Source organism: Monopterus albus, unplaced genomic scaffold (genome assembly GCF_001952655.1).
Source record: "Monopterus albus unplaced genomic scaffold, M_albus_1.0 scaffold143.1, whole genome shotgun sequence".
Taxonomy (NCBI): domain Eukaryota; kingdom Metazoa; phylum Chordata; class Actinopteri; order Synbranchiformes; family Synbranchidae; genus Monopterus; species Monopterus albus.
In genome coordinates, this window is record NW_018128023.1 from 1,181,106 (window position 1) to 1,195,188 (window position 14,083).

Sequence of the window (14,083 nt, forward strand, 5' to 3'; positions counted from 1 at the left end):
CCACAGTTCTACACTGGAACAAGAGGTATGCAATTGTTTATCACATTTGCCTTCATTAGTTGCTGCATGTTGTTGAAAACGTTGCCCATTTTTATCAGTGTTTTAAAAACACTGCCCGTTTTATGAAACATACGGCACACTACCTTTTTTGTCAGTGCCACATCTACATAAAATGTACAGTTAGATGTCAGTGCTGGAAATTGGTGTTGTGCCCATTTTTAACCAGAAAATCATGTTCCTGACTCATCATTCTGATGATGATGCAGCTTTGGTAACACCCAGTAGAATTAGGGATGTTGAAGCACAATGATTACTGTCTCTTACTGGGAAAAATATTATTTAAGTACAGTACTTTAATTCACATTTGTGTCATAACTTTGGCAACAAAACTTATTACTTTCTGTGTGATGGCAGTTTTTTTCTGCATGCTTTGCGTATTTCAGAGTCTCCTCGAAGGCATCGCTGCACTTTCTGATCCAGCGGACCATCCTCCTACACCTAATATTGACCAGCACTGGAACAGTTTACTTTCTCTCTCTGTCACTGACCTTGATGTAAGTTTTCTGAAAATTAATTTTATGTGAGGCTTAATGTCAGATATAGCAAAAAGTTGTGCCCTGTGTAAGAAGATGTTTAAGGCTGTGAACAATATGGTTGAACTAAAATGTGTGTCTCTTGTATAGGACTTGGACTCTCTTGTTATGGACACAGACATCACCAGTGCCATCAGCCAGGATGTCAGTTTGCATGATGCTTTGGTAGCCTTTGGTGTAGTGACAGAAAGAGCTGAGGCCAGACCACTCACCCAGCAACAACGAACCCTATTCCAACAGGAATCTACAGGCCTCTCACACTCAGATGCTTCACCAGGGATGGCCCTGAGCCTGGCTGCTCTACCCTTTGTTTCATTATGTAATTTAACGGGAAATGTGTCATCGCACAGTGCAATGGGTGGCTGTTTGGATGAGGCCGTGTTTGATCAGATCAATCAGCTAGGTTTAGAAGGTATGGACGCTATCGACAATCAGCTGATGGACAGTTTGCAGAACCTAGACTCCCAACTCCTCGAAGATTTGGACTCAGACTCTGGGCTCTCTCTGGAGAGCAGCTCTGGAGGCCCAGTCTCCCCAGGTTGGTTCAGATCTTGATCCAGTATAAACATAGATTAAATATGTTTATACTCTGTGCTTGTGGATCCAAGAAACTGTTATTAATGCTTTCTTTAACTCCCCACTCATCCAGGCTCATCAGACATGTCATCATCATCCAGTTCATACTGTGAGGACGAGTGTGGAGCCACAGGCTATAGCAGTGAGGTGGATTCAGTCGCCTCAAAAGGCATCATGGACTACACCACAGCATTGTCACCTGTTGATCTGAGTGAGAGTGTATGGCATGACCACAGCTACTCATCTCCTAATTTCCTCAACCAGCCATCAGTAACACTTCCGCACAAAGGCATCAAGGAGGAGCCTCTCAGCGATGATGATGGGCCAAGGTTTGAAGAAAGGGAGCTGAGTCGCGATGAGCTACGTGCCCGTGCCATGTGCATCCCATTTTCTGTCTTGCAGATTGTTAACATGCCTGTAGAGGAGTTCCTGGAAGTTCTTGACGGTCAGGGCTTATCCCCTGAACAGGTGACACTACTGAGGGATATCCGCAGGCGGGGAAAGAATAAATTGGCGGCGCAAAACTGCCGCAAGCGAAAACTAGATGCTATCACAGGGCTTGAGGAGGAAGTTGAAAGGCTGCAAGCTCAGAGAGATAGGCTACTGAGGGAGAAACAGCTTAAAGTCAAGACAATGGGTGCTGTGGGCCAGCAGATTGAGCAGCTGACCAGAGATGTCCTGGCCCAGCTGAGGGATGAATCGGGACAGCCCCTGAACCCAGAGAGATTCACCCTGCAGTGCGGGGCTAATGGAAGGGTTGTAGTTCAGCCTATAAGGCGGCCGGCTGTCGCCACGTCAACTGGCAACAAAACAGTCAAGAGGAAGAAAGAGAAAAAACAATGATGCAGTTTTGCCAGCTGAGACTGAGTTTTTAGGTTTTGGGCTATTACTGAACTTACTTGCCTGACTCTTTGGGATCTCCTTTTGTAAAAGTGCTTGTGGATTCACCACTGTTGGGAGCCTAAATTGGCAAAATTGCGAAAAGTAAAGAAACCGTCGACATAACTTTTTTTTCCTGCAAATAAAATGTCTCATGGAAAAATGTAGTTTACACACTGGACGATAGATGGAAAGGCACTGGGGCCAGTTTAAGAGAATAGCTAAGCTGCTGACAATGCTACCAGTGTCTCTTTGTGCCAGTTAAAGTCATTACATTTGTTTTTACAGATGAGCATAGACAGCCAGGTATGTTTAAAAGTCAATATGGCTAGCACTGTAACAGATACTGGATAGAAAGGATTCTGTTTGTTTCCAAGTAGTCTTGACTCTCACTGTATATCCGTTCAGTGTAAGGAGGAGGATAAAGATTGTATTTATTAAAGTTTCTGATGTTCCTAAAATTCTTATATGGATCATAAGACTGTCGAAGGCAGTATGTGTCTTTTTATAATGGTAACTTTATCTCAGAGCGGTAGGAAAATTGGGATATTACCCATTAGCTGGTTTGGTATTTGAGGGCATGTGCTGTTCTGCAAAAGTTTGAACTGAAACAACAAATATAAGATTTCTTTCTTTTTTTGTCTTGCTGACATACAAGATACCAATGATTAAATTTGACAAGCCTTAATTAGCATTTGGTGTTTGCTTATTGTGTGTACACAAATCACAGATGCCCTTAATGTATCAATGTTTCACTATTAAAATTATTATCTGAGCTGTATTAACTATTTAGTACATGTCGCCATGTTATTCATGAGGATGCCTTTATATAGTCAGTCAATGAGTGAGTTAAATGGATGAAGTGCATCAAGTATTAAAGGAGTTACTCCCCCTGTCCCTCACAAATATTTTAATTTCATTGTTTGAACAAGAGTATTACTGTCTGTATACATTTACATCTCATTTTTATTATGTTTTTTCTTTTTTGCAGGGATGCACAATCAGATGTTGACACCACAGTGTTTGTGATGATATGATTTTGCTTAGGAAATTATAAAAGCTCTTGCAGGCACTGTTCTTTCTGATTTAATAAAGTCTCTATGTCCTCTTACACACGTTTATCACAAGGTATCCAGAAGTGATTTTATTTTTAAGGCATCCTTGCAGGTAAGTCCTATTTGAAAAATAACTTAGTTCAGTCAATAAAGAAATTGTTCTGAGACAGGCCAGGTTCAGATAGGCCTACGTTGTATCCAGCTTCTGATGAACGGGCGTTGGAGCGGCAATACATAAATAGCAATGCGCGTTTTCCTTCCAGGCTCCCGTAGCAGAGCTAAATCAGCTTGAAATTTAGTGCTTGGAGCGTTGCAGTACCCGCCGGTGTTACAAACAAAAGAGGAAGAGCAGGTCGACCGCGTGGTAAGAGGGTACTGAAGCGTTTTTAAGGTGCGTATGCAGAAATGAGTTATTGTAAACGCAGCGTTGTGTAACACTCGGCAATATAAATAGCGTAATCTAGGCCTGCTGACTATAGCTTTATCTGTTTTATGAGTTGTGGCTTACTTTGCAACGTAAGCAGGCAACGTAGGTTATGCAGATGGAGTGAGTCTTAAAATTATCTTAACCGTATTAAGCTAGCTTGGTTATATTATATCAGTCTGCATGCATTGGCAGTGCATGCTAAAATATCTCAAAGTATACGGACTTGTTTTGACTAACTAGATGAACAGCTAGCTTCAAGTGCGTTAGATGTGTTTAGTTACATGCTAATAGCTTCTGAGCGTATTTTGGCTAGCCCGGTGTTAACTTAACCTTGATTAGCATAATACACACTGCCGATATTCAGTCACTAAGTTTTTTATTCATAACTATCTTTGTTAATACTGGATTCCAGTTGGTACAGCAAAGTAAATGAAATGTACTCTGTCACCCACATTTGAAATTAGCTATACCAGCTAACGTAACAGTTAGCACGCAAGCTAACTTAACTCATTATCTGGCTGACTTCGATAACACTTTACCGGGTACTTCTTAGCTAGGCTAAGAAGCTAGGTTAAGAAGTGAGTTCGCTTAAGGCTCCTTGATTAGTGGCGGATTTTGGGAATGCTGGTCTAGTCTTTATTTCCTTCAACTCGAATGCAGCTTTGTGTATATTAATGTAACGTATTAGTGTGACATTGCCAAAAACCTAAACAATAGGAATCCTCCAACTTCTTTTCGTTTTAGAGTACAGTATGGGCAAGAAGCAGAATACCAAGGGTAAGAAGGATGCACAGGAGGAACCAGAAGAATTTGTTGTGGAAAAAGTACTCGACCAACGTATTGTTAACGGGAAAGTAGAATTCTACCTGAAGTGGAAAGGATTTACAGAGTGAGTTGCCTGGAACATCCGCCTCGCGCTGAACTGGAAGTGCTTCCCTGTCATTGTGGTTCCGTGAAGAAGCAGCTATTCTGCATACAAGCTTTTAAAGTGAATTAATTTGTTTGCATCTTTCCTGAGGAAAATTTGTGTTGTTGAGGGATGTTTACTAATGCTAGTGCTGATCCTTATTCTGCTCATTTTAGTGCTGACAATACCTGGGAGCCAGAGGAGAACCTGGATTGTCCAGAGCTGATTTCAGCGTTTCTGGAAGCTCAGAAGAGTATTAAGGAGAAACCCGCTCCTGTTAAGAGGAAGGCATCAACAGATGAGCCAGAGGCACAAGCCAAGAAGAAAGACATGGTGAGTTCATTAATATTGTCACATACAGTACATCTCCAACCCAAGTCTTACTGCATTTGACACTGATTGAATTTAACAGTGGGAATAAATTTCATGAGGATAATTCTCACTTTTTTTTCAATTTGTATAGTAAAATGTCACATGTAAGCATTAGGTTGTTGTTTAGGTCACCCAAAAGTTATTAATTCACTTTTGTACCATGATAGCCTATATATTAGGTTTGGGATGGGAATTGATAAGATTTTACAATACCAATACTTATACGTATATTAAATTGATATGTTGCAGTCAATGGTGATATTGTGGCAAGTCGAGGTATGGGAAACACTGTTTGAACATGTTAAATAACAGTGCTCCTTTTCGCATCAAAAGATGTCTTAAGATTTTGCTGGTGTTTCTACCCTTACTTGAAATAATCATTTTACACACATTGCAAGTAGCACTGTTGTCATCTTTCTTCACAAAATGAAGCCACGCTTTGGACAGCTTCTTCCTTACCACCATGACTCCTCCTCATTTTCAGCACAAGATTTTTCAATGCACTGCTGTCAGGAAAAAATGCCAGCAGCGTTAAAAGGAATTGATAACATCAGGGGCATATGATTCCGATGGATTGTACAATGTGGAACCCATTCTTGATTCCCATCCCTAATTAGGATGTTATAATGCTAAACCTACAGAACCTGTCCTGAGTTAGACTGGGATCAAACCAAGTTCCCTGATATTATTCAGGAACAATACAATACACTGCTCCAGTTTTTTTGCATGTGCTCGTGCTTAGTTGTCACCACTTGCAGGCTGAGAAACCACGTGGCTTTGCTAGGAACCTTGAACCAGAACGGATCATTGGTGCAACAGACAGTAGTGGGGAGTTGATGTTCTTGATGAAATGGTGAGTAGATAAGGAGGTAATCCTCTTTATGTCTAAACAGCTCAAACTTGCATTCTTTTGCATGTGTTGCTCTTGAAGCATTTAATAGTCCCATTAGTAAGTTCATTATTACTTTCATACTCTGACTTTGCATGTACCTTTCCCTCGGTTTTCTTGTTGTGATAGAATTTCCTTCCAGTTCTAATAGTCAAAGTATATATAAAAAAAATAATGGCGTTGTAGTACCCATGGGTTGATATTTGCTGTAATGCTGCCCACTCTTTGCCTGTCTTTGTGTTTTAGGAAAGACTCAGATGAAGCAGATTTGGTCCCAGCCCGTGAGGCCAACACCCGCTGCCCTCAAGTGGTTATTTCCTTCTATGAGGAGAGACTGACATGGCATTCCTAGTAGTACTCCCCTCTGGTCCTTGTAACACCTTGCAGCACCTATGCCTGTTTCCTCAGGATTCACCTTTCTCCTTTGGCTTGCCTTTCTGTATTAGCTGTCTTAGTTATTTCTGAACATGTCTCAACGCTCACAATGTATGGCAGTCAAGGAGAGTTATGTTGTTGTATGTATTGAGTGAATCCATTGTGAGAGAACAGGTAATGGTATTGCGGTATACTTTATACCCAATGAAGGAAGTCTTCCGGTATTATGATTTATGTGATGGCATTTTAGAAGCCATACTTTTTGACACAACACACCATTGCCTATAATTTTGCTTGGTGATAGTTTGTGAAGTTTAAAATGGCTACTTTGGCCTGTTAAGCTGTTTGTCACCAACTTTCATCTCCATCTCATGTCAAGATGTTTTGTTTTTTCCACACTGTTGCTAATGTTTTGTTCTAATGCATTTTGTATGCTGTTTGTAAATATTGAAGTTCTAATAAAGGTTTTATGTGACCAAATTTCATTGCTTAGCTTGTGTGGTTTTAAGGAAATGTGTTAAGAATTGCCCAAGTAAAATGCATACTAACTGTATAACTTTAAATGCCAGCTTGATTCAGTTGAGATCTAGATAAACAGCTGGAAATGTAGGCAAAATGTAACATTTGATAGTGTTTGAAACCTGGAACTTGGTTAATGATTTGCAACTCCAAGTGTATGTTTCTTAGACATAGCCTTCAAGCTTTATTATTTTGTTTATTACATTTCAGGTTTATTTGTACATTGCATGCTCATGTGTATATCTAAATTTAAATCATTGAATTGGTGACTAGCATGTTGAAGTTTCAAGTAGTGACAACAGCTTGGAGAGCATTTTCCAGCTGATCCCTAAAGAGTTTATAATAAAATGCTTGATTTCTGTAAAGTATATATTCATTTCCTTGTTCTCTCTTGCACATGACAGGTCAAAAGTTGTTGGTAGAACTGAATTGTGCTCAGTGGGTAAGTCACTGTGATGGGAACCCAGTAGCCCAGACAGTATGAATACTGTGGATAACGAGCAACATTACACAAGGGAACACTTGTCCTTACATGCATATATCTTAATTTGTAAGATTTTAAATGCAGGACTTTTTATTTCTGACTTTATTTGTGCACTGCTACTGTACATTTACTGATACAATTTTTTTTCTATTTGTGTAAATTTTTATTGACATCTTGTAGCACCATTAAAGCTCAATACTCAACCATCTCTAACATTAGGGGGGCGACTGTGGTTCAGTGGGTGGAGCAATCATCTCCTGGTCAGAGGTTTGAATCTTGGTGCCTGCAGTCCACGTGTCGAAGTGTCCTTGGGCAAGACACTGAACCCCAAGTTGCCTCTGATTGCTAGAGCCATTGGTATGAGTTGGTGCTGCAGATGGCTGCCTCGGTTCTGTACCAGAAACAAACTCCTTGTGTGTAACATACTTGGCCAAATAAAGGTGATTATCCTTATATTATTATTATTAGAAATCAGCAGTCTGCCATATTGACAGCTGCTACATCTGCAGTGGTGTGGAGGACAATCTTATGAGTGGCATTAGACCATAGGAGATGGGCTTTGAACCTTTGTGCATTAGCGTAGATGATGTTTCTATGGTAACTCTGTTTAGTTTCCATGGAAATATCCCTCAACTAAGTAGATTAGGGCTATGTGCAATTATATCTTTTCACAGAAAATATTCTAGATGGACCTGCTTACCGCATACGTTTAAGTTCCAAAAAAATGAGATAAGGAACAATTAAAGGCCGTTATTTCTTTCTCCCAAGTTAAAAACTGTCAGGAAACAAAACAAAACAAAAAAAACACATTAAAGCAGACATACAGTAAGTATAGAGGCAAATGTTAACAAGATAAATGTATCCGTATCTATCAGTAATGCCACATTTACACATTGTACTTGATGTGTTTTTACGTTAAGAGCTGGTCAGTAATGTCCAGATTCTCCTTCTGGCACCTAAAACTGTTTGTGCACCTCATGTCATGAACAATAGATACATATAACCAACCAATGGTAGAAGTATTGAGATTGTTCAGTAGCAATACCACAGTGTAAAAATACTGTTACAAGTAAAAGTCCTAGATACTAAATATTACTTAAGTCAAAGTATAAAAGTGTTAGCATAAAAATATACTTGATGTACCAAAAGTAAAATCAGTCACTATGCAGAATGGTATATATTACATCGATGTATCTTTTACTATTTGATTTTAATTACTGATGCATTGATGTTTTTGTCAGTGTAATGTTGCAGTTGGTAACGGTGGAGCTAATTGCTGCTAGTTAGCTTGTGAATTTCCCACTAGGGATCAATAAACTCTTAAGATTATGCTGTATTTTGTGTAGTTAATCTGATTCTGAAAAGTAACTAGAAACTAAATGTAGCTAAGTAAAAAGTAAAATTCTCTTCACGTTGTTGCATAGTGCAATATCTGCCAAGTGGATGTCATAGCTTTTACATTATTTTACTTGATAATACACAATTAAATGTGCCAAAGACTGGATGAGCATTCCCATTGAAGCTCCGTATTCATCTTAAATGATGTTTAACAATTATTTGGCCCCAAAGACGGAGTACCAGGCCATGCCGTCATGAATCTTCAGGTTTCCACAATGAGTAAGACAATTTTTTCTATCCTAAAGTGCACATATTCTGATTTTGTATGCTATTCTCCAATCTTGACCTATCATACCATGTACATATTAATGTAAAACAGCTGTGCTTAATCTCAGTATGAGCAAAGAAAAAGGACTTTGTTTGTATAGCACATGATGATCATCTATAGTGCAGCTCATGGGAGCAGTTTACTGAGTCAGCTTTTTCTTTCAGTCCTTGAAATCACACTTTCTGGTCATAACCAAATTACCCAGAGTTCAAAGCAAAAGAAGCTCATTGCCCTCTAGTTAATCATCACAGTTTGAATTTGAATACCAGCAATGGAAAGGCTTTCTAATGATGTCATCTAAGATAGAGACCTTTATATGCAAATTAGTAGCCGCCCCTGTCCCTGAGGTTGAAGAGTATTTAAGGTCACATCTCACTAGTTGTGTTTACCTTCCATCCTGGGTCAGACAGAAGGCTGGAATAGTCTCTTGAGAGCTTAGGTAAGAATATTTTGATTTAATTCTTAGATCAATGTACTTTCAAGCAGTATGTGCATTGGAGGTGCTATTCTTTCAACTGTGATAGTACTGTGTGGTATGGCCTTGAATATATAAGGAGTATACTGTGTCATGAGAGTAACTGCTGGAATCAGACTTGGTGAAAAAAGTGGTTCATAAAAAACTCTAAGCACCAGACTGCACCCTGTAAAATGTAGCTAAAAATCATCATGAATTTGTAACAAGTTAAAACCATCCACCATATACCGCTGAGCAGAACACCAGTCAAGTGATTTCTGGATGTTAATTTTACAGATAGTGTCAAACCATTACAACTTATGGGTATATAGAAGTTGAGGTAAGAGGATACATGCAATTAACTCTTAAAGTCTAAGTGCTACTGTAAAATCGCAATGATATTTACAACTAAAGATTCTTAGAATAACCTATATTATTTTTGGTATCTGGTCAGTCTTTGTCTCTTTGTTACCCTTTGAATTTGAATTAGGGAAAGCTTATGGTTCATTTGGGGTTCTTTTGCCATACCCAATCAAATCATCAAAGGGGAGAAGTGGATGACATCCAAAGAGAACGTACAGCAGTCTACCCTGTGGAGCAGTGAACAGAATTATACATGAATACTAAATCCTGTAGTCAGAGCAGACCATCCCTGTTTCTCTTCCAGAGTATGGAGAAATGAGAGTAGCACAAATGAAACACTCACTGGCACAGTTACATTAACTTGATTGTGGTAAGAGTCAGTTCTTTATTTAGTTGTTTATTTATTTGGATCCCCATTAGCTACTACCAAGGCAGTGGCTACTCTTCCTAGGGTCCATTCAATTGTTGCTCCATAAAGACTGTGCATGTCCTGGATCAGTGCTAATGAGATGTTAATCTACAGATGTGAGTGAAAGTGTCTTGAGATGTTAACTAAACACTGGGAGAAGAAAAGGGCTGACCTCTGACTTCGAGGCTAACATTCTTGTTCAGTGATTAGGCTATGGCACTTAAAAGCAATATAAACAGTAAGAAAGCTGCATAAACCATAGCTATATTTATAATTATCAGAATAGTATTGGCGAATTTCACATCCTATCAATGAATTGTTCTAGATGATGGCTCGCTTATCCCTTTATACTGTCACTGCTTCACCATTAGTTAGGCTCCTCCCACCAGGTGAGACCATTTAAACTGATCCCACCCTGAGCGTTAGGGTCAGGTGTGCATTTTCCATACATACAGTTCTGCTAGGAAGCATGGTGAATCTTCGTATTTCCGTGTGGCTTAGTTAAACTATTTAAATGTAGTTTTTATATCTTTTATTCTATGTTTTGTGTATATTTTATAGTGGTGTGGCCTGCCTGGGTCAAAAACGCTTGAACAAGCTTTGAAGCAGATGTCACACTGAGTAGTTAGCGGTAGCAGTAGTAGTTTAGTCGGGACACGACTGAGTCTCAAGCCACTGAGCTGCTCCTGGTGGTTCGCAAACACCGGGTCACTGCTCGGAAGTGAAGAGCTGAAAAGGTAGGTGTTGATTAGAATAAAGTCTTTTGCCTTTTTTTGCGAGATTGTATAATTATTTGTGCCAAAGTGTATGTTAACTTTGGTTGACCTGCACTTTTTTGTTAACGTATTTCATAAAGTTTTCTTTATGGTGACTGATAACAATTATCTAATTTTTATTTCCTTCTGTGTAGTTTGCATTTAAGGTAGCTATTCATGAAGTTGTCGGTATTCTTACAATTAAGGTGACTTAAGAGGCAAAAGGCTACTTTAATTTTAATTCACGTTGACTTCAAGAAATGTGTCTCTATAGTCTGCAGATGTTAGTCCTTCAGCCCTGCCATGTGATCCTGGGTCTGGGCTAGAATTATACATAATTTCTTTGAGTAATAAATGATGATTTTTAGCGCACCGACTGTGCTAATTGCCACCCAAAGCACAGTGATTGCACTGTGTAAAAACGAACGCTACGTTGTTGAGCCTGCACTTTGACCTCACTTGGCCTGAGGAGCCTGGAATTTATTGAATTTTTTTTTTTCCCAACAGTGGATTTTGCTTTTTTTTTCCCCCCCCAAGCCCAATAAATCACTGTTGCTATAAATCTTGTACAAGAACAAACATGTGTTTAGGACACGTTATTGCAAGGAATACCCAAACGGATAAGTCAGATGTTGTTTTGCAGAGGATGCGTGGAGCTGGGTGACTCAGAGTGACTCTGAAGTAACCTTAGGACTTGGTTTCAAAATTGTTGATTTGTGTGCTTGGATGTATGGCGTGATCCAATGTGTTGCTGAATTCTTGAGATATGCCTGTTTTGTAAGGAGACACCTTTTTGTATTTTAATGAAAAGCTGTGCATTACTTTTGGACCTTCATTAGTCGGTCACTAACAGTAGTATAAACTAGTTTCAACAAGTGTTGCATCATAATGACTATTTATTCAGTTGATGAGCATAGCTGTTTATATTTCTACCTGTAGTTTGAAAAAAGGCTCCGTTTTGTTTTGTATTTGAGTGTTTGCAGCCAGAATTTCCCGTTGCCATCAAAGTCCTACTCTGCTTTGTTCCTTTTAGTTCTAAGTGTTTACATTTGAGGTATTGAAGTATTAGTTAATCAGGTGCAAAGGAACTTGTTTTGAAAATGGCTTTAGGCCGTTTCATCAGTCTTATTTAAAATGCATCATAATTTAACTTGAATGACCTGTTTAAAAATTGTACAAAATAATTATATGCTGCAACAATCACTATCTTTCATTGCCACAGATGTTCATATTTCTTCTTTCAGGTTTTTGTACCCATTATGGACAGTATGCTAGACAGTCTCGCAGAAAATGTAAGTGGTCATTTCAAGCATACTCAGTTGCTGGATTGTAATTTTTCACTTGTAGCTGGTTTTGACATTCTGAGGAGAGGTTTGTCAAAACACATTTGGATATTTTCTTAAAATCTTTACAACTGCTTTTGATGAATGGAAACAGAACCCTAGTTCTGAATTTTGCAGGAATTTGTTAGCATTTCTGTTCGGGATCCAAGGCTCCACAAGGATGACTTCTGGCGCACACATGTTGATTATGAGATCCATTTATGTGTAAGTGTTTCTTGGGAAGGTGTGGTGGGGGGGCTGTACTATTTGGGCACTTTTTTTTGCTTACTTGAAGTTTGGGTTAAGCGTCAAATTGTCTTTTGTTTTAGACCAATAGCATGTGTTTTCGAAAGAAGACTTCCTCTGTACGGCGACGTTACAGTGAGTTTGTTTGGCTGCGGCATTGTCTGGAACAGAATGCTCTGATCATGTGTGTTCACCAGTTCATATCCTACATATTTGTATCATTTGACATGCCATTGCTGAAATGTTTTATTAGTTTTTGTTTCCTTGCTCTCTGTCCAGTGTATTGCCCAGGTTGCCACCTCGGAACCCCTTCTTCAGTATGAGGAAGACAGAACAGGTCTTTCAGAGGATGAAGGGCCTGCAGGACTTTTTAGAAAAGTGAGTTGTCTGTTGGCAGCAGTGAAATTATAGCATTGCCACCTAGTGGTACTTTTTTTTTTTTTTTTTGATTAAACAGACTTCACACCATCAGAGGCTTTTCATATTTATCTAGTGAAAGCAAGAAGAGTGAGACCTGCTCCCAATTTATGGAACTTTTTTTTAGCTCTCATCTCATTTTAATCCTTTCTTCTCTAGTGTTGTTCATACACCGTTATTGTTATCAGACAGTCGGCTCCACCTGTTTCTTCAGTCGGACCTCAGCATTACAAAAATTGAACGGTGTGCTCTTGGTAAGACCAGGTATACAGTGGCTGAAGCCATACAGCGTTCTGTGGGTGGTTGCATCAGATTGGAAGACAAGGTCTCCTGTGACTCCGACTGTGAAAGGTACATGCTCGGACAGTCATTTAAGTTCAAGAACTGTTTTCAGTTTCTATTGCTGAACTGATGAATTGATCCTTGAATTTCTTTTATTCTCACAACAGCTCATCATCATCATCATCAGGCTTGGGACTAAGTGTGGACACGCCAGTGCAAGGTAGCCCCCTCCCATTTTCAGAGTCCTTGGCCAGAGACCAGCAGCTGTTCATCTGATGTTCTAATTGCCCTGATGTGTTGCAGCTTCCTCTCAAATTTATGAACCTGTTTGTTTTTCGTTTCTCCCCCCAAGTGGTGCAACTTCTTTACTTGACTACCAAAGAACAAAGCTTTCTTTTATTTATAAGCTTCATTATTCCCCTTAAATGCATTTTAATAATTTGCTTTAAGCAATACCATAGTCAATTTGGTGTACTTGGAAAAAAAAGTTCATGTTTTAAAAAAATATTGTAATTCTACATTTATAATGGCAAATTCTTAAATATTTCCTGTGTACATAATTTTGTCCATGCTCAAGTTGTGGTTAGTGAGATGTTTCAAACTGTACATGGGCTTTTTATGCAAATATTTGAGAATACTTTTGTGTTAATTGGATGAATAAATTGTCTTTTTTTTTTGAAGAAAATAGACTTGATTGAAATATTCCCTGTATTCTCAGCACATTTCTTTAGCTGTATCTTGTCACATGGAAATTATCTTGAACACAGTGCAGCCCTTCTTATAGCCCAGTAGAGGGAGTGTAGACATCATATGACCTCAAACTACTATGTACAATAGTGGGATTCAGGATAATGACTAAGCTGACTAATATTTTCCATTGTGGTTCATGAGCATTTTATTGATGTACATGATTTCAAATAATTTGTCCTTTGTGGTGCAGTGCCATAGTATGCATCCAAAAAATGGTGCAATTGCAGTTGTCTTGATTAGTTCTATAACTACAGTGGGGCAAATAAGTATTTGATACACTGCCGATTTTCCAAGTTTTCCCCCTTACAAAGAATGGACAGATCAGTAACGTTCATCGTAACTG

At 39.0% G+C, this 14,083-nt stretch overlaps 3 protein-coding genes across 4 annotated transcripts in view; all 3 read left to right on the plus strand.

Moving 5' to 3' along the window:
• Nucleotides 1–2,833, plus strand: part of LOC109968151 (nuclear factor erythroid 2-related factor 1) — a 5,992-nt gene extending 3,159 nt beyond the window's left edge. The window contains 3 exon segments of the mRNA XM_074527666.1: nt 472–554; nt 684–1,131; nt 1,243–2,833. Of these exon segments, the coding sequence (XP_074383767.1) occupies nt 472–554; nt 684–1,131; nt 1,243–2,012 (1,301 nt within the window). The 3' untranslated portion in view covers nt 2,013–2,833.
• A 520-nt stretch (nt 2,834–3,353) lies between these two features.
• Nucleotides 3,354–6,050, plus strand: cbx3a (chromobox homolog 3a (HP1 gamma homolog, Drosophila)). 2 transcript variants are annotated; one of them, XM_020614215.1, is made up of 5 exons: nt 3,354–3,494; nt 4,275–4,419; nt 4,614–4,770; nt 5,568–5,662; nt 5,945–6,050. In XM_020614215.1, exons 2-5 carry the CDS (start codon nt 4,283–4,285, stop codon nt 6,048–6,050), a joined length of 495 nt encoding a protein of 164 aa, XP_020469871.1. In that variant the 5' UTR covers nt 3,354–3,494; nt 4,275–4,282. The 2 variants fall into 2 exon arrangements, with proteins under 2 accessions (XP_020469871.1, XP_020469870.1); XM_020614214.1 differs by lacking the exon at nt 3,354–3,494 and adding an exon at nt 3,512–3,650.
• A 4,341-nt stretch (nt 6,051–10,391) lies between these two features.
• On the plus strand, nt 10,392–13,662 carry snx10a (sorting nexin 10a). Its single transcript, XM_020614212.1, has 7 exons — nt 10,392–10,705; nt 11,968–12,015; nt 12,184–12,270; nt 12,375–12,475; nt 12,571–12,669; nt 12,868–13,059; nt 13,158–13,662. Exons 2-7 carry the CDS (start codon nt 11,983–11,985, stop codon nt 13,264–13,266), a joined length of 621 nt encoding a protein of 206 aa, XP_020469868.1. The 5' UTR covers nt 10,392–10,705; nt 11,968–11,982; the 3' UTR covers nt 13,267–13,662.
• The last annotated feature ends 421 nt before the right edge of the window (nt 13,663–14,083 follow it).

What these genes read in the sequence shown, in the direction of transcription:
- cbx3a (XM_020614214.1), top strand. Translation starts at nt 3,596, where the DNA reads ATGAGTTGTGGCTTACTTTGCAACGTAAGCAGGCAACGTAGGTTATGC. An exon ending in AAGCCAAGAAGAAAGACATG is followed by an intron (nt 4,771 to 5,567) that starts GTGAGTTCATTA and finishes CACCACTTGCAG; the next exon opens with GCTGAGAAACCACGTGGCTT. An exon ending in TTGATGTTCTTGATGAAATG is followed by an intron (nt 5,663 to 5,944) that starts GTGAGTAGATAA and finishes TTTGTGTTTTAG; the next exon opens with GAAAGACTCAGATGAAGCAG.
- snx10a (XM_020614212.1), top strand. Translation starts at nt 11,983, where the DNA reads ATGGACAGTATGCTAGACAGTCTCGCAGAAAAT. An exon ending in TAGACAGTCTCGCAGAAAAT is followed by an intron (nt 12,016 to 12,183) that starts GTAAGTGGTCAT and finishes TGAATTTTGCAG; the next exon opens with GAATTTGTTAGCATTTCTGT. An exon ending in TGTGACTCCGACTGTGAAAG is followed by an intron (nt 13,060 to 13,157) that starts GTACATGCTCGG and finishes TTCTCACAACAG; the next exon opens with CTCATCATCATCATCATCAG.